The 20,429-nt window shown below is 46.7% G+C and overlaps 1 protein-coding gene across 1 annotated transcript; it reads right to left on the bottom strand.

Moving 5' to 3' along the window:
- Positions 1-4,477: 4,477 nt before the first annotated feature.
- Positions 4,478-15,997, bottom strand: CYP27C1 (cytochrome P450 family 27 subfamily C member 1). The gene is made up of 9 exons (XM_069732676.1): positions 15,697-15,997; positions 10,391-10,581; positions 8,536-8,735; positions 8,212-8,421; positions 7,951-8,114; positions 7,697-7,863; positions 6,353-6,431; positions 5,572-5,775; positions 4,478-4,995 (listed from the first exon to the last, which is right to left on the bottom strand). Exons 1-9 carry the CDS (start codon positions 15,988-15,990, stop codon positions 4,879-4,881), a joined length of 1,626 nt encoding a protein of 541 aa, XP_069588777.1. The 5' UTR covers positions 15,991-15,997; the 3' UTR covers positions 4,478-4,878.
- Positions 15,998-20,429: the final 4,432 nt, after the last annotated feature.

Here is a 20,429-nt window from a genome sequence, read left to right on the forward strand (position 1 = left end):
CACAAACCAGAAACAAAACCCAACGGCCTTAAAGGGAGAAGTCCTCCACCTGCTTACATGCCATAGTCCCCCGAGAAGTTTATGCCCCGCGCCAGTTTCAGCGAGGTCTGCGCCCGCACAACATTATAAAAAAAGCAGAGATTGAATCCCTAGCAACTAATGCTAATAATAATCACAAATAATTATACGGTCCAGTGGGACAAAGTTTTCTAGCATCCAAATAGGACTGTAATAAAACTGTTCAATACTACAACAGAGCGAGCATATAAGAAGATCGTAATAGGAATAAAATTACAATATTTTATTATAATTTAAAAGACAAACCATGTTAAAAAAGTGCCAATATAGTGCAAGGTGATGAGCCAAAGAAAGTGTCACCAGCAGAGGGCAGGCGAGAGCAAGATGTAACGCCATTATCGTAGTCGTAGTTATGGGAATATAGTCCATATAATAGGATTTTTTTCTAGTCTCTAGATGCCAGTTTTATTTATGTTGGTGATTATTTCTGTAGTTTCAATCTTTGACTGCCTTGTTTATTAGCCTTACATCTTGCTCTCGCCTGCCCTCTGGTGGTGACACTTTGTCTCATCACCTTGCACTATATTGGCACTTTTTTTAACATTGTTTGTCTTTTAAATAAAATATTGTAATTTTGTTCTTCATCGTATGCCTCTTCTTATATGCTCTCCCCGCGTGACGTTATGTTGCCGATCATCACTATTCCATCGGTGCGCACTTCTCCTCTAGCAAAATAGTAAAACTTGCAGCCAATCAGGAGCCACCGATTAGGTCACGTGACTGGCGGCATCACTGGAACGGTGCTGGTACAAGAGTATGAGGGTTTCTTATTTTTCTCGGAGCACTATGGACATTGAGACGTTTTTCCAAGTAGTGGACAATTGTTATAAAGCAGGTAAAACTAGAGAGCAAAAAATAGGTGTAAACGCAAAAAATGGATCATGCCCCAGGAGTTATTACCAAGGGCACAGAAACTGCATGAAACACAAAATCAGCAGCGCTACATCTGTATCTCACTAGTTTAAGAAAAAATTATTCATATACTCATGTCCCAGCCAGAGCTGCGATCACAAAGCGGCCTTTTATTCCCGTCTTATCGCACAATGTCTGGGGTGAGCACTGCACCGGTTACATGCACTACGGTAGGACACGTTCCCTTCCGACCCAAGGTCTAATCTGCGAGCGAGCAAATAGGCAAGCAGAATTGGGAGCGCTGCTCTGGAATTTTACATTTTATGTACAAGTAAAAGGTTTTCCAGTGTTAATGGAAAAAAAAAAAAAAACTTAATTGTAGAATGAGACGTTGGGAAACTTTAGGTTTCTGTTTCTCTGTTTTAGGTCAGTGAATGGAAACAATTTACATCCAGAGACTGAAAATCGGCACAGATCGAATACAGCCGAATTATATCCAATGTGGAAAAGCCTCTGAAGTCTGAACTGTGGAGGCTGCGAGCACCAATCTGAGAACAAACCCTCAGCTGTGAGAAGTATTAGGTAGAACAGTGTTATAAATGTTCTTATTCACCGACAGCAAGCGGAGGTCTGGTAAATAGTGGAAAAAAACAGCAACAAAAGTTACAGAACATCTTCTACAATGCTCAGGTGTTAATTCAGGGTTCCTGGGTCAGGTCTCCCATAGAAGTGACCAGATTTGTCTCGTTGTGGCGGCACTGACACATTTCATAGTAAATAATGTCTGAATAATCCCCGACACTGCAAACATTTACAAACAGGTTTAATATTAAAAGGCACCAGGAGCCGACATGGGGGAGGTAAGAAGATTGTAGGGGCCCCTCCCTGCCGGAGACCGCGGATCGCTGCCCTCGCTGTCTCCGGTCGGCCCATTGACAAGGTATGGAGTGCGGTGTCCATGATTCAGAGCAGTCGGACCCCCAGGCAGGAAGTTATCCTTCATCCTATAGATAAGTGCCAGCTTCATATCCTTGGCCATTAGCTGCTGAGCGCACTGGTCGGGCCGAGGTGCAACACAACAATCTTACTCCTAAAAATGTACCGTAGTTATAAAGAGGCCCCTCTGAAGAAGATCTGGGCACCTACTATAGAGTGGCGACCCCCTCTGCCTCCTGTACACCCCCCTCTGCTTTTTTCTCAGCATTGGTTTGGTGCACTGTATAATAATGCAAATATCTGGGCAGCAATGAACAGGCACAAAGGCTGCAGCTGCTGTGCTGCCTGAAGAGGAGACCCCGCCTACCACCCAGACTGCCCCCATAATATTACCCCCGACATCCCTACCGACAGGCAGCAGGTCTCATGATGGGCAGGAGCAGCTGGGGAGACCCTGCCTGCCACCCAGACTGCCCCCATAATATAACCCCTGACATCCCTACCGACAGGCAGCAGGTCCCATATGATGGTGATGGGCAGGAGCAGCTGGGGAGACCTTGCCTACCACCCAGACTGCCCCCATATTATTACCCCCGACATCCCTACCGACAGGCAGCAGGTCTCATGATGGGCAGGAGCAGCTGGGGAGACCCTGCCTGCCACCCAGACTGCCCCCATAATATAACCCCTGACATCGCTACCGACAGGCAGCAGGTCTCATATGATGGTGATGGGCAGGAGCAGCTGGGGAGACCCTGCCTACCACCCAGACTGCCCCCATATTATTACCCCCGACATCCCTACCGACAGGCAGCAGGTCTCATGATGGGCAGGAGCAGCTGGGGAGACCCTGCCTGCCACCCAGACTGCCCCCATAATATAACCCCTGACATCCCTACCGACAGGCAGCAGGTCTCATATGATGGTGATGGGCAGGAGCAGCTGGGGAGACCCTGCCTACCACCCAGACTGCCCCCCTAATATTACCCCCGACATCCCTACTGACAGGCAGCAGGTCTCATATGATGGGCAGGAGCAGCTGGGGAGACCCTGCCTACCACTCAGACTGCCCCCATAATATTACCCCCGACATCCCTACTGACAGGCAGCAGGTCTCATATGATGGGCAGGAGCAGCTGGGGAGACCCTGCCTACCACCCAGACTGCCCCCATAATATAACCCCCGACATCCCTACCGACAGGCAGCAGGTCTCATATGATGGTGATGGGCAGGAGCAGCTGGGGAGACCCTGCCTACCACCCAGACTGCCCCCATAATATTACCCCCGACATCCCTACCGACAGGCAGCAGGTCTCATATGATGGGCAGGAGCAGCTGGGGAGACCCTGCCTACCACCCAGACTGCCCCCATATTATTACCCCCGACATCCCTACCGACAGGCAGCAGGTCTCATATGATGGGCAGGAGCAGCTGGGGAGACCCTGCCTACCACCCAGACTGCCCCCATATTATTACCCCCGACATCCCTACCGACAGGCAGCAGGTCTCATTAGATGGGCAGGAGCAGCTGCCAGCATTGGGGCTTCTACGCTTTGTATGGACCTCGACTGCAGGATATACAGAGACCCCAAATAAAATACAAATCTGAGGTCTCTTCTCTCCCCGTTGGCTAGAAAAAAAAAAAAAAAAAAAGCAGAAAAGAAGATGGGTATACATCTTGTGAGGGACTTAAGGGGACACAGCTTTCCCCAATTCCTCATTCAAGTGAAGACCACTCAGCTTCTCAAGAAAGAAGTCTCCGGAAACACGCAACCTCTTGTCACAGAGGGGGAACTAGGCGCTGGTGTGAAAAGCCCATTTGTGCTGCTTCAAACAGGTGTGAAAAACTGCAAAAGTTGCAACTTTCCAAAGTTTTTTAGGACAGTTTTCTGGTATAAAAGTGTTGCTGAATCGGCGCCTTTGATTCCATTTCTCACCATTCATGGCTGCAGCTTGTTTTTGACACATGAAACAGTAAAACAATATTACAGACTGACTCGCCCAGCAGTGGGACACAGCGTCCAAAAAACCCACACGGAACGCCACGTGGCGCAAATCCACCGCCAGTCGTCATCGGATACATGGAGCCCTTATGCCTTTGGCACAAACATTTGCTGATCTCCGCCATCTACAGATTCGTGGCTGCGGATACTTCTTACAGCTGAGGGTTTGTACAGCTAGTCCAGAGGAAAGTCTATACTGGATACAAGACTGATAGTTTGTTACAATGTATCAGTAAAGGAGAAAGATGACAGCTGCTAATGATCAGAAAGGGGGTTCTCTCCTCTTTTGGGGCCTTTTTTTTTTTTTTAGTTAACTGCATATATTCGGGGCTAAAAAATAATTTTGAAATTGGATTTTGTTAAAATCTTTTGCACTCTTTCCTTTCTATATATATATTTTTGTTATGAGAACCAATTGCATAAAAAGGGCTTTTTTGGTCCAAAATACATCAGTTTGAGAAAAATAAATACAAAGGGTTCCCAAAGTTGTACAACCCCTTTATGGCACAAAACTGTCCCAAGACAAGATACAACTGTAGCAAACCCTCAGCTGTACGAGGAGGACTAAAGATGTAGGCGATGTTAAAGCTTCTGTATATCCGAAAGTTGCATAACTTGCTTTTTACTTGGATTCAACTGTTAAAATAAAATCTAATTTTGTGTAGAATCACAGCGAACTCTTAAAACAAAATGTTCTGTGCAGGAATCTCATGTCCAGATGATGAAGCGCTGGGGCCCAAGTATCGGGACACGGGAGAATGTGTCCGCTTCATTCCCACTGCGCGGGCAGATTTATCGCCTCCTTCGTACAGTACAAGGAAAGTGCAAGGCAGATTGGTGAATACCAGAACAAACGTCACAATCTCCTTCATATAAAAGCCTTAAAATATCAGAAGTCCAGATTAAAAAATAAAAATAAAAAAAGTCTCCTGATGGGGGCTGTGGTCCCTGATGGGGGCTGTGGTCCCTGGAGGGACAGCAGCACATCGGTCAGGGTCCCAGGGTCCTTACTCACGGTCCGCGTAACACACATTGATGGCCCCCGCCGGGCACAGCAGTCCGTGGGTTTTTGGGACGACACTTTGTGTCTTCGGTGAAGTCTTGATCTCAAATTTCTGGAGGAGCTGTAGGAAAATGTCAGAGCGCAGCAGAAATTAGAATTTCAGATTATTTTACTAAGACCCTATGACAATCATTTTAGGATTTATCGGTCAGATCTTCATATTCCTGATACAGAACCCCAGACCTCTGCACAGTTATAGCATTAGAAGGGCATTCCCGGACTCTAAATGTATCCCCCCTGCCATGGGATACAATAAAACTTTCCTGAGACCCCCAATAATCCTAGAATGGCCGCCTGCATATTGCATGGTGCAGAGGGGAGTGTGCGTGACCTCCTCTCCATTCATTGTCTATGGGGCTGCCGGCAAGAGCGGAGCGAGGACTCAGCCTGTCCCAGACAAAGAATGGAGTGGAGGTAGAACACCCCCTTAAAAAATGAAGGCTGCTCTAGAGAAAACCTTGATGTAAGTCACCATATTCCCTGCATGGCAACATTTAAAGCTCGGGCACCATTAACCCTTCAGAACACGGCACCATTTCAGGCTCAGTCCTTTCCTCCTCCATTATCAGCTTAGTGTGCGGGGGGCCGACGCGCCAGTTGTGTCCCACTTCCAGCAGTGGCCATCAGCGGGGTCTACCTGTATTAGCGCCAGGTGGATCTCCAGCTCCGCGATCCTCTTCCCGATGCAGCTGCGGATCCCGTAGCCAAAGGGAATGGAGCCGAAATTCTCCACTCGGTCCAGGTGTCCGTGCCGTAACCAGCGGGTGGGCCGAAACTCTTCTGCCGCCGAGAAGTAGTCCTCGTCATAGGAGGTGGAATAATGGCACAGCGCCAGCTGGGTCTGCGGCACATAGGACAAGTCTGACTACAGCAACGCACGGGCAAAAAGAATATTCACAGGAGCGCCAAGAAACTTCCGGCTTCATTCCATCAACATTTTCAAGACTGTGCTTGCTGTCAGTGAATGGAGGTAATCGCATATATCCACAGGCAGCAACCAATGCACAGCCCGGAAGGGCATTGTATCCAGTGCAGCTGCACAAACCTCTCCGGTGGTTTGTTACAATGTATCAGTCTGTTCGGCTCACAGAGGATTGTAAGACCCTTCTACAGAGTGCAGGAGTCCTGTGCACAAGGTCCAAACAAACCTCTGACTGATACATTGTATCACATTAAAGGTTCCGATTAAAGGTTCCGTTCACACCCGCTTTATTACTGGATCAGGTTTCTCTGTGCTGGGACAGATGGCGCCTCCAGCTGTGAAGTGAATAGAGCCAGGCAAGATCATCCTAGTCACTGACAGCAAACAAAAACTACTAAAAATGTCACAAAGTGAAACAAAGTCACTTGTGGAAAGGATTCAGCTTCATTTACACTGAACAGGAAGAACCCCTTTAAGGGCGCAGCACGACACTCACTCCTTTAGGGATCAAATAGCCCCCGATAACCAAGTCGTCCTGGGTCACCCGGCCGTTCCCTGGTAAAACTGGAAATAATCTAGAAAAAAAAAAAAGTTACCAAACGGAAAACATTAGACATCTCCTCCTGCACAATGTGAACATGTTATTGGTCATTTGCATTAAAGCTGTTCCATCCAGCATGTCCACATGGATATTTTCTCTCTGAACCCTGCTTATACAGGTACTATACAGATGATCAGGTTTTTAAATACATCAGATAGGGATTATATACATTAGGTAGGACTGCTCTATATGGGTATACCTTGACGATTGGTGGAGCAGCTTAGTATAACTTTTTTGCAAAAAAAAAAAAAAGTATCAACTAAATACCCTGTTTTTTTCTTTTGACTAGCACTTGCTTAATACTGTGATTTTTTTTTTGCAACAGTATTTTTGACCTCACTAAGGTCTTTTGTGTCTACAATGTGAACATGTGTCTATATGGGGGGAGATAAGCGGCTGCCAGACCATGTGACACAATGAGACCCTCCAATCCCTACACATATCACAATGTCAGCCGGCCGCAGACTATATGGAACAGGTGACCCCTATAGATCCCAGGAAGGGTCACAGACACATGGGCGCCCCGCAGCTTAATGGCAGGGACTGTACACCGGTAATGCACATTCTGGAGGACACGGCTTGTCTAGTCATTAAGTCATCCGATCACAATAGTTCTCTGAATCCAGACTGCAGTGTAAAGAATGGTGGTTTCTGTACAGATACTTTTTTCATGATGGCGAGTACTGTAATATAAAGCATCTGCTCCAACAAAACGGAGTATCAAAGAAATACATGAGATGTGTACACAATAGGCGACGCCATGGCAACCTGTGTGAAAAACCGCCATACTTTACACTGCAGAGGATAGGTCTTTCCCCTGATGAAGCCACGTTAAGCAGTGATACTCGCCGGCATATTTCCACAGACATCTCTAGGTGGCACGGCTTTCTATTTACTGGTCTGAAATCCATTTGTGGTTTATCTTCTCTACCATTCCCTCCGGTGTTGCGGTGATACAGTCTCATCTCTGTATATACGATGTACGTGTTGTGATATTAATACACGACGACATCAGTGATCTATGTATTATTATATAGATAGTAGTATATACTATTCCATATTATTGCCACCTTCTAGCAGATGCCTGTAATTCTCACTTTCTGATCTATTATCTCAAGTCCTCAGTTCCATATGGAAACAATGTAACCTTGGGGGTCACTTGAGTTATTTCCCACAAATCCATTTTCGGATATTCTATCAGCCATATAAACGTGTCCCCCCGTGCGCCCTACCGCTCACCGGAGCGTCTCCTTCAGCACGGCTCTGACCAGCGGCAGCCTGGGGACGTCCTCCGCGGTCGGCACCACGTCCTTCCCCAGGTTCCTCACGATCTCATTGTAGACCGATTGCTGGATCTGAGGGTTCTTGGCCAGTAGGAAGGTCGCCCAAGAAAGAGTAAAGGAGGTCTGAAGAAAGAGGGGCAAAGAGGGGATAAGGAACTGCCCCTCCATGATCTGCCCTTCCCCCCCCAAACCGTGATGGAGCCCGATTACCGTATCCACGCCTGCGAGAAGCATCTCGGTCATGTTGGCGTAGAGTTCCTCCAGAGACAGCTCCTTGCTGACCAGCAGTGACGTCAGGAGACCACCTTTCACCTCCTCCCCCTTCTGCAGCTGGGATTCAATCTCCCGCAGTTTGTTGTCCACATGAATTTGACCTGGAGATTAAGAAAAAAAAAACCCATGAAAATAAGAAAAAAAAAAGCCATGAAAACAAATCCCGACGTATAATTGATGAAGATGTTCTGTTCTTACTGAATCTGAAGAGTCCGTCCCAGGAGCGGCAGAACTCCTCCCAGGGGCGAGGGATGAGCGGGCGCAGCCACTTGGGGATGGCTCCGGCGTACATGGTGGTCTTAAACATGCTGAACATCAGCTCCAGGGCTTCGATGTACCGCAGGGTCTGCTCCGGAACGTCCTCGTCCAGGCAGCCGAGCCGACACTCGTACAGTATGGTGGCCACGGCTGGGGGAGCAGAGCACAGGCAAATTAGGGCATTAAAAAAAACTTTTGTACTTTTTCATTTTTAATCTAAAGTTTCTAAACTTCTAGGAGGAAGCGTGCGATCAGAGGCTCTACCTTCCATGGAATACTTGAAGTAAAGGTCATTGACGTTGGTCACAGTTTCTCCATCGTCTTCCTGAGATCGAAGGAATCGGATCCTCTTGATCAAGTCAACGACAACTTCATTTACTCCCCCGGAATAAGCAGCCACATCTCTGGGCCGGAGGATTTTCTGACGCAGAACACTGCGCATAGCGAGCCACTTCTTACCTTCCCTGCGGAGGCAGAAGATAAAGAGAAGAGATAGAGAGCTATCTATATATTTTATACACACACCTATTCTCTACACACCTGGTATAACCTGGGCATCTCCTGTATATAATTATATATGTACAGCCGGTATAACCTGGGTATCTCCTGTATATAATTATATATGTACAGCCGGTATAACCTGGGTATCTCCTGTATATAATTATATATGTACAGCTGGTATAACCTGGGCATCTCCTGTATATAATTATATATGTACAGCTGGTATAACCTGGGTATCTCCTGTATATAATTATATATGTACAGCCGGTATAACCTGGGCATCTCCTGTATATAATTATATATGTACAGCCGGTATAACCTGGGTATCTCCTGTATATAATTACATATGTACAGTTGGTATAACCTGGGTATATCCTGTATATAATTACATATGTACAGTTGGTATAACCTGGGTATATCCTGTATATAATTATATATGTACAGCTGCTATAACCTGATTATCTTCTGTATATAATTACATATGTACAGTTGGTATAACCTGGGTATATCCTGTATATAATTACATATGTACAGCTGGTATAACCTGGGTATCTCCTGTATATAATTATACATGTACACCCGGTATAACCTGGGCATCTTCTGTATATAATTACCCAGGTTATACCAGCAGTACATGTATAATTATATACAGAAGATGCCCAGGTTATACCGGGTGTACATGTATATCTCCTGTATATAATTATACATGTACAGCTGGTATAACCTGTGTATATTCTGTATATAATTATACATGTACAGCTGGTATATAACTATATACAGGAGATGTCCAGGTTATACCAGCTGTACATATATAATTATATACAGGAGATGCCCAGGTTATACCAGCTGTATGTATGTATATATATATATATAAATAATTATATACAGGAGATGCCCAGGTTATACCAGCTGTATGTATATATATATATATATATATATATATAAATAATTATATACAGGAGATACCCAGGTTATATGTACAGCCGGTATAACCTGATTATCTTCTGTATATAATTACATATGTACAGTTGGTATAACCTGGGTATATCCTGTATATAATTATATATGTACAGCTGCTATAACCTGATTATCTTCTGTATATAATTACATATGTACAGCTGGTATAACCTGTGTATATTCTGTATATAATTATATATGTACAGCTGGTATATAACTATATACAGGAGATGCCCAGGTTATACCAGCTGTACATATATAATTATATACAGGAGATGTCCAGGTTATACCAGCTGTACATATATAATTATATACAGGAGATACCCAGGTTATACCAGCTGTACATATATAATTATATACAGGAGATACCCAGGTTATACCAGCTGTACATATATAATTATATACAGGAGATGCCCAGGTTATACCAGCTGTATATATATATATATATATATATAATTATATACAGGAGATGCCCAGGTTATACCAGCTGTATATATATATATATATATATATATATATAATTATATACAGGAGATACCCAGGTTATATGTACAGCCGGTATAACCTGGGCATCTCCTGTATATAATTATATATGTACTGCTGGTATAACCTGGGTATCTCCTGTATATAATTCTACGTGTAGAAGAGGATTGCTACTCACGCAGATATGAGACCGGTCGATCGTCCCCTCAGGTCCCGGTACTCCTGCCAGGACTCCATGTTCGCCCTCTGGGGCGCGTCCCTCTCTGCTCGTAGAACCTGAGCCACCATGTCTCTGTCCGCTATCGATACCACAAACTGAGGACCAAAGTGCGACTTGAAGATTCGGCCGTATTCTCGGATGTGCTTTTGCTGGAAGTAGAGGGAGTAGAGTATATGAATGTTTGGTCTCCGCCATTCTCCACATTCATATCCAGCAGATATAGCGTCATCCCTTGCGCCCTTCACATAACTCACATATTAATCATCATCTTTCCCCCGGCCCATCTCGTTATGTTATCAGAAACTAATTTTTATACAGATCACTCTAAAATCACCAAAATGGGAAAAAAGTGATTGGAGATGCAGGGGAGAAGCTGCATGAGGTCACAAGGCAGCGTGCAGACCCCTGCAGGGTGGGGTACATAGGATTGGGGGCAATCGTCATCTATAGGAAACAACGGCGGGGAGAGATCGTGACATCAGCAGAAGACAGACCAGCTCTGCAACACATCACAGGAGCAACAGTTCCTGCAAATTGCCATAAAAGTGCAACCAAAGGGTCTGTGCCCAGTGCCCACACCCCAAACCACCAAGATCAGAGATGACTCCTATCCTGGATGTTTAACGGAGAAAAGAAATTCTATATGCTCAACCTTGAAGTTCAAAATAATCGAGGTCTAATGAAAAAGTTTGTGTGTAGGGTATTGCCAGCAGTGAATAGTAAACTTTCCCAGATTTGTCGCTGTTCAGTATTTTCCTAATTTCTTGCATCTTAATTCCCTGCATGAATCTTGACAGCAGGGTGCAGTTCACACCTCTGTCCCCCAGGAGGAGCCCTCGCTCCATCATAGGATCCATTCCACAGCTCTGTAAGGGAACCACAGGTGTGAATAGTCAGGGTGGGTAGAATGATGGTGGGTGCAAAGGGGAACGTGGGGTGCACAAGGAAAGTTATTTATGTGTCAGTAAAGGCTGCCCTCTGGTTTGTGGACTCATTCTTTCCAAACTTGAGATACCACTCCATCTCCTTGGGCTCCAGCAGATGGAGAAACTGCAATTATATGACTTCGTAAGTCTTATTAAATTTCCAGAAAAAAAAAAAAAATTGTTTTCTGGCCAATGTATTTAACTTTAAAAGCGTACCGTCACTTTAAATGAGTAATGCCTAAATAGGAAAAACAATGTAACTGAGGTGGAATATGAATTTGGAAAAGTTACATTGTACCTAGAAATCACACCTGTCAGTGACTAGAACTAGGACTGCAGAGAAGTAGATGAGGGGGGGGGAGGGGTAGCGCCAATGGGCACAGTGATAGCAAAATTTCTCACACCGCGCCTGGTACAATCAGACGTCATATTCGGGTGGAAGGATTTGTCCGTGCAACTGAAGAATTTAATTTGTCCATTTTGTGAGGGGAATTGTGAAGATATTTCAGGGAGGCAGCTGCTTGGCTCCCGGCCCAGGAAGCCGAACACTAAATGTGAGAGCGCAGAAATCGAGTCATTCCTGGACATTTCAGCCCTTTCCCTTGGATCCCAGTGGAAAACCAACCAACACCATCAAATATAAAACTGCACGAGACGCAATGGAGGGCGATCCGACACCCGGAATTGGGCACTGACAACTTGCTCCAAGAAAGAGGAAATTTCAAGAAAGGGAGCTGAAAAAAAAAAAAAAAAAAAAAAAAAAAAAAAGTCCAGCAAGTTTCTAGTGTACTTGGGGACCTGTTTATTATTGTTGTATTTGCGCCTCCTTTTTTTCCTAGTTTTTGGCATTTTTAGCCTTTTTAATTTCACTTGCTCCCAATTCTTTTTATTTGCACTATTTTTAATGCAGGATTTTTGTTGGTTTTTATTTTCATGCTCGGCTTTGTCGTTGGGTTCTTCTTTTCCAGATGTTGGCGTCCAATTGATCAATTGAGACTTATTAAAATGTTGTCAAAATTAGCGCAATTGTACACAGCCCCCCAGGGGCAAATTTATAGACAGAAAACAGAAAAGGATAATGCCAGCTCACCGCCGAAGTTTATAGAAATCCAGTGTGCACGGAACCACGAGCCGAGCACTCGTGTAGCAACTGCAAAAAAAAAAAAAATGTTCCTGGTAACATTTTAAGAGTAATCTTTATTCCATCAAAACACTATTAAAAAAAAAAAAAAGTGAACAGGAACAAGCGACGCATTTCACACATGGATGTTCTTCATCAATCTTGCTCCGGTTCCTTTTCACCATATTTTTTTTAATTGTTTTTTGATGGATTAAAGATTACTCTGAAAATTTTACCAGAAGCACGGACATTTTTTCTGTTTTTGTGAATTTATAGACACCTGGAATTTTTGTGGAAATTTTGCTATTTTGTACAAGGGAATATGCAACTTTTTGTGCTAAAAAGTAAAAAAAAAAGGTTAACAACTAAGCTTTGTTTTAATTTAGATTTCATAAATCAATAATACAAATAAAAATAAACAACTTTGTAACTGATCTGATCACAGAACTCAGTCTCCTCCTCCTGGACTGATCGTTCACTCAATTCATGGGTAAAATCAGTGTTCAGTGAAGTCAGACTTTCCCATTCCTGAGATATTGGTGCTTTTAGAAAGCTATCGAGGAAGATCTCGAAGCCGACAAGTTCTCCTGAAATGCCGGTTACATTAACTTTCTTCTTCTTTACCATAGATCTAAACTTTACCTCTTGTGTCAGGAGGACTTGCTGCAGGAGGTCTGAGCAGCCTCCATCTCCGCCCTCCTCTACCTTCATAGAGTTGTACGAGCACCAACTGTCATCTCCTATCTCAGTAATGGGAAAATCTAGATTAGATTACAAAATTTTGCAATTTATTTTTTATTTTAAGCAAAATCAATGAATCAACATGTGGCACGTAGAAGAACTTGGCACAATGAACAATAAAAAAGGAAAACGGACTTAAAAATGCAATGATGTATCGGACACCGTGTGTTCATTTCCTCACCATTTTCATCAAATGTCTCTAGTCGGACAATTCTCTGTGCGCCAAACAGGTAGGATGTATCTGATACCATTGTAACAAACTAACAGAACAAGATTTCCGCTGCTTATGTGGTTATTTTACACATAACCTGGATACAAATATGAGAACTATTAGGTGACATTGTCCCAGCAACCACCACACCCATCATCCTGCTCTAATCTAGGATAATTCCAGACAAGTCAGCGATGAATGTGCAGGTAGAGACAGAGGCAGCGGATCAGGTTACTGCGCGCCGGGGACCAAATACCAAACACCTGTCCGAGAACAAAGAACAAGAGCAGCAGTCACCTGCCAGGGATGGAGCACGCAGAGCTGCGTATCCAAGCCTGCCACGTATCCAAGCCCGCCACGTACCCATGTGTGATACTGCCTGTCAGTCACATATCTGAGCCAATTAAATGTCTGTTACATGTATTCACACTTACCGGAATCCATATGGATCTCAGCCCACAGGCATCAACCATTCCTTTCCTGGGCATCTCAGCCCACAGGATTTACCAACAACCCACCCTGAGCATCTCAGCCCCAGGCGCGCCCCCCCCCTTTTGTCTCGGGGTCTCTCAGCCCCAGGCGCGCCCCCCCCCTTTTGTCTCGGGGTATCTCAGCCCCAGGCGCATCCCCCCCCTTTTGTCTCGGGGTATCTCAGCCCCAGGCGTGCCCCTCCCCCCCCCCTCTTGTCTCGGGGTATCGCAGCCCCAGGCGTGCCCCTCCCCCCCCCCCTCTTGTCTCGGGGTATCGCAGCCCCAGGCGTGCCCCTCCCCCCCCCTCTTGTCTCGGGGTATCTCAGCCCCAGGCGTGCCCCTCCCCCCCCCCTCTTGTCTCGGGGTATCGCAGCCCCAGGCGTGCCCCTCCCCCCCCCCCCTCTTTTGTCTCGGGGTATCTCAGCCCCAGGCGTGCCCCTCCCCCCCCCCTCTTTTGTCTCGGGGTATCTCAGCCTGTAGATGTTGCTGCAGTTACAATGTGTCACTCTCTGGATATAAACACTGAGCGGCCACGCCCACTTACATTACTCTGCCCATTAGTGGGCGGGGCCTGCTGACAGCACCCACAGAGGCCACGCCCCTAGTTGTATAACTGCAGTTCAGAGCACGTGGAGCAGGAGAGGAGAGGGTTAACTGGGGCTTCATTAGAAGTGTTAACCCCTGCAGCTCCGGAAAGTCCAAGCACCTGCCCCCTGCAGGCAAAACACAAACATTACCTGCAGCACTGACATCTGAGGAGGAGAACCCCCTCTGGAAAGAAGCACTGCAGACCCTCAGATAAAGCTGCACGGGACATGGGACCCCCACAAAAAGCCCCACCTCACATCACACAGCCCCCCAGTACCCCCTCGGTATCCCCTCACAACACGCAGCCCCCCCCCCGGTATCCCCTCACAACACGCAGCCCCCCCCCCCGGTATCCCCTCACAACACGCAGCCCCCCCCGGTATCCCCTCACAACAAGCAGCCCCCCCCCCCGGTATCCCCTCACAATATACAGCCCCCCCCCCCCCCGGTATCCCCTCACAACACGCAGCCCCCCCGGTATCCCCTCACAACACGCAGCCCCCCCGGTATCCCCTCACAACACGCAGCCCCCCCGGTATCCCCTCACAACACGCAGCCCCCCCGGTATCCCCTCACAACACGCAGCCCCCCCCCGGTATCCCCTCACAACACGCAGCCCCCCGGTATCCCCTCACAACACGCAGCCCCCCCATTATCCCCTCACAACACGCAGCCCCCCGGTATCCCCTCACAACACGCAGCCCCCCGGTATCCCCTCACAACACGCAGCCCCCCGGTATCCCCTCACAACACGCAGCCCCCCGGTATCCCCTCACAACACGCAGCCCCCCGGTATCCCCTCACAACACGCAGCCCCCCGGTATCCCCTCACGACATACAGCCCCCAGTATCCCCTCACGACATACAGCCCCCAGTATCCCCTCACGACATACAGCCCCCAGTATCCCCTCACAACACGCAGCCCCCCAGTATCCCCTCACGACACGCAGCCCCCCAGTATCCCCTCACGACATACAGCCCCCAGTATCCCCTCACAACACGCAGCCCCCCGGTATCCCCTCACGACATACAGCCCCCAGTATCCCCTCACAACACGCAGCCCCCCAGTATCCCCTCACGACACGCAGCCCCCCAGTATCCCCTCACGACATACAGCCCCCAGTATCCCCTCACAACACGCAGCCCCCCGGTATCCCCTCACGACATACAGCCCCCAGTATCCCCTCACGACACGCAGCCCCCCGTACCTGGATCTCATGGATGCGGCTGAACCCGTCTCTCCAGAACAGCTCCAGCAGGTTGGTGAGGGTGCGGGGTCCCGGCATCTCCTTCAGGCTTCTCCCCAGCGCCTCCCCGCTGCTGAGCCCCCTTCTGTCAGCGCCCCCAGCCTCCTGCCTGACCGCCTGCCCTGCTGCCCCGGGGGTCCTGTGCACCCCCCTCCTGCAGAGCCCCCAGAGCTCCGTGTGCTGCAGCAGCCGCCGCCCCCCCAGCAGCGCCATCCTCCGCTCGGCTCCGTGCTCCGCCGCAGACTGGCCGGGCATCAGCTTACACCATTATTAAAGCCTCCCTCCCCCCATCCCAGAGGAAGGGGTGGGCACAGGGCTGCGATCAATGGCTTCTTCATGGACGTTTCCCCATCACGGGGACCCCCTGCCCAGGACCCCCAGCATTCACTTCTCCCTCACTCGGAGTTCTTGCATTAACCCCTTGAGTCCCGGAGACTTTCTGATTCTTTTATTATTTGTTACATTTTATATTATTTCTTTTATAAGAAGAAACAACCAAAATCACCGGGAAGATTCCCGGGAAGGGTTAACGTGCACCCAAGTGCCATCTCCCTGTGTGTGGGGGTCCGAGACCCTGTGTCCCACTATATGTATACTGACCATATGGTGGTCTCACACGATGGATCCCGACAGATCCCATTGACTCCTAGTGTAGACGGTGTAACGGCAGAAGTGTATGAGAGCGGATCTCCGGGATCCAGCCGTCTGCGGACCCTCAATATCGGCCAGAGTCGCCCACAACTGTCTGTCTGTTTTATATCTATTTGAACATTTTGTGAACTCTCCAGAATTATTTATTTTTCTGCATAAATTTGCCCTAAAGCGACATCAGATTTTCGCACCTATGAAATAATTGTCTCACAATTCTGAGAAGCGCTGGAGTCAGAGCACCGATTAATGAATCAGGCATCTGAAAAATGGTGCACAAACCTTATTCCAGTCAGGGACCGGAGTACGACTCTGGGGTCGCAGCTCATCAGGAATTCGATGTGGCCTCAGATCTCTATTCGACCCCCCCGTCAAGCTCCGGCTCTGCCAGGATTGGTGGAACTGGGCAAAACTGGTGTGAAAATGACATAATCTTTTGAAGGTGACATTAGACTGTAATGACAAATCAATGGGATGAGACCCAGGTGTGAGCGGGCGACCAGAACCCGGATCTATAAAAGGCTGATCCTCACAACACAAGTGTGACATGGCCGGAACACAGGAGACTTCTGCGGAGCTCCGAAGAAGAGACATTGATGTTCATGAGGCTGGAAAAAGTAACAGAACCATCTCTAAGTCTGTGTTACATATACAGCACTGTGTGAACAGCGGCTTCTTTAGCAATGACCTTTTGTGGCTTCCCCTCCTTGTGGAGTGTGTCAGTGACGCCTTCTGGACATCTGTCAGGTAAGAGTCTTCCCCATGATTGTGGAGCTACTGAAACAGACTTAGGGTACCGTCACACAGTGCAATTTTCATCGCTACGACGGTACGATCCGTGACGCTCCAGCGTCGTAACAATATCGCTCCAGCGTCGTAGACTGCTGTCACACTTTGCAATCTACGACGCTGGAGCGATAATTTCATGACGTATGTGCGATGTAGAAGCCGTTGGTTACGATGCGCCCATCGTATACGATATATGTTACACCATGCGATCATGCCGCCACAGCGGGGCACTAGACGACGAAAGAAAGTTTCAAACGATCTGCTACGACGTACGATTCTCAGCGGGGTCCCTGATCGCAGGAGCGTGTCAGACACTGCGATCTCGTAACTATATCGCTCGAACGTCACGAATCGTGCCGTCGTAGCGATGAAAATTGCACTGTGTGACGGTACCCTAAGGGACCTTTATAAACACTCAGGAGCCTCTGCAGGTGTTTTTTATCTATTCTAATTTACTGAGATAATGACTTTTGGGTTTTCATTGGCTGTAAGCCATAATCATCAACATTAACAGAAATAAACACGTGGAGTAGATCACTCTGTGTGTAATGACTCTATAGAATATAGGAGATTCACTTTTTGTATTGAAGAAATGAAATAAATGAACTTTTTGATGATATTCTAATTTTGTGAGAAGCACCTGTATGTGTTCTCTCCGTATATTTCACAGATATGACACGTACCCATTATAATCTATGGTGCTGTTCACATGTCCGTGTTTATTCATAGATTGTGGTGTGGATCTGTGCCAGACTCATGGAGACATGACCATTTTTCTACCGTATGAGTTATCTGTATATTTATCAAGGCAGCTTGGGGCCCCTGTGCAGGATATATGTCTGGGCCCCCCTCCCTGTCCGCCATGTCACTTATGATGAAGACAATCTAGCCATGGGACCCCCATAGCTAGGCGGGATCGGGCTCTGAGCAACAGGTCAGATTGTCCTCATTATCACCGCCCTGCAGGCAGGGGCGTACATAGAGTTCACAGGTTCCCATAGCACAAGTTCTATTTGGGCCCCTGCACCTCCAATAATATATATTTATATTTTTTTTACTGAGCTGGAGATATACTGTATATCTCCATTAGGATTCAGTTCTGCTGAGCCTAACCATGTATATATTATATTGTATATCTGGTATCTATATGATCTGGGTCTGATAAAGGTTATTCCCCAATAAATCAAGTCATCCTCAATCCCGGTGATTAGAACAGGACTCTGCAGCTCAGCCATGAATGGATTGGAGGGTGCATGCTTGACTTCTGCTCTATTCTTTGTCTATGGAACTGATGGAAGCAGCCGAGCACAGCGCTCAGCAGCTCTATAGATAATGGAGAGAGCAGAGGCCGAGCAAGCACAACTCTGCTCCATCCAGGTGACGACTGGATGTCTGAACGAGGCCTAAAGAATTCGTACTCCAGCAATTCACAGTCAGACAGATAGTAACATAGTAACATAGTAACATAGTTAGTAAGGCCGAAAAAAGACATTTGTCCATCCAGTTCAGCCTATATTCCATCATAATAAATCCCCAGATCTACGTCCTTCTACAGAACCTAATAATTGTATGATACAATATTGTTCTGCCCCAGGAAGACATCCAGGCCTCTCTTGAACCCCTCGACTGAGTTCGCCATCACCACCTCCTCAGGCAAGCAATTCCAGATTCTCACTGCCCTAACAGTAAAGAATCCTCTTCTATGTTGGTGGAAAAACCTTCTCTCCTCCAGACGCAAAGAATGCCCCCTTGTGCCCGTCACCTTCCTTGGTATAAACAGATCCTCAGCGAGATATTTGTATTGTCCCCTTATATACTTATACATGGTTATTAGATCGCCCCTCAGTCGTCTTTTTTCTAGACTAAATAATCCTAATTTCGCTAATCTATCTGGGTATTGTAGTTCTCCCAGCCCCTTTATTAATTTTGTTGCCCTCCTTTGTACTCTCTCTAGTTCCATTATATCCTTCCTGAGCACCGGTGCCCAAAACTGGACACAGTACTCCATGTGCGGTCTAACTAGGGATTTGTACAGAGGCAGTATAATGCTCTCATCATGTGTATCCAGACCTCTTTTAATGCACCCCATGATCCTGTTTGCCTAGGCAGCTGCTGCCTGGCACTGGCTGCTCCAGGTAAGTTTATCATTAACTAGGATCCCCAAGTCCTTCTCCCTGTCAGATTTACCCAGTGGTTTCCCATTCAGTGTGTAATGGTGATATTGATTCCCTCTTCCCATGTGTATAACCTTACATTTATCATTGTTAAACCTCATCTGCCACCTTTCAGCCCAAGTTTCCAACTTATCCAGATCCATCTGTAGCAGAATACTATCTTCTCTTGTATTAACTGCTTTACATAGTTTTGTATCATCTGCAAATATCGATATTTTACTGTGTAAACCTTCTACCAGATCATTAATGAATATGTTGAAGAGATAGATTTACTACAAATGGAGGAAATTCAAGGCCATTATTACCCTTCTCAGGAGAGTCGACCATCAAAGATCCGTCCAAGGGAAAATTGTATAATAATCTGCGAGGTCACAAAGTAACCCAAGGTAACCGCTAAGCAACTAAAGGCCTCCCTTACATTAGCTGATGTTTATAAGCCCATCAGGGGACACTGAACAATGGTGTGCAGGGCAGGATTACAAGGAGAAAGTCACTGCTCTCCAAAAATAACATTGCTGTTCACCTGCAGTTTGCTAAAGATCACACAGACAAGCCAGAAGGCGATGGGAGCAATATTTTGTGAACGTATGAGATTAAAATAAAGATTTATTGCTATAAATGAAATATGTTTATATTTTGAAAAAAGAAAATCCCTGCACTACAGCATAAAACCTCCTATATGTGAGATAGACGGCCGTAGTCTCAGGGTTCGGACCTGTTTTGCATCTGGGGCAGGATGGCCGCCATCATTGACAGAACAATGAATTCTGAATTATACCAGCAAATTCTAAAGGAAAATGTCCCGACGTCTGTACATGAACTGAAACTCAAGAGGGATCATGAAGCAAAACCGCGACCCAAAGCCACAAGACGTTCTACTGAAGAAGCAAAAATAAAGGTGACGTTCTGGGAAGTCACAGTCTGGAGCTAAATCCTATAGAAATGTCGTGGAAGGACCTGACGTGAGCAGATCATGGGAGCAAGCACCAAAATCACAGGTGAAGCTGGCTTGTACGAAGGAAGGGGTTAAAATTTCTCCCTCCGATTTGCATTAATAATCCGCAATTACCGGATACGATTAGA

This window comes from Ranitomeya imitator, chromosome 7 (genome assembly GCF_032444005.1).
Source record: "Ranitomeya imitator isolate aRanImi1 chromosome 7, aRanImi1.pri, whole genome shotgun sequence".
NCBI lineage: Eukaryota > Metazoa > Chordata > Amphibia > Anura > Dendrobatidae > Ranitomeya > Ranitomeya imitator.

Excerpts from the sequence above, each read along its gene's own strand:
- CYP27C1 (XM_069732676.1), bottom strand. The coding sequence starts at position 15,990 with ATGCCCGGCCAGTCTGCGGCGGAGCACGGAGCCGAGCGGAGGATGGCG. Across the intron at positions 10,582-15,696 it reads GCCGCATCCATGAGATCCAG|CAAAAGCACATCCGAGAATA; the intron begins GTACGGGGGGCT and ends CTCTACTTCCAG. Across the intron at positions 8,115-8,211 it reads GGACGGACTCTTCAGATTCA|GTCAAATTCATGTGGACAAC; the intron begins GTAAGAACAGAA and ends CTTAATCTCCAG.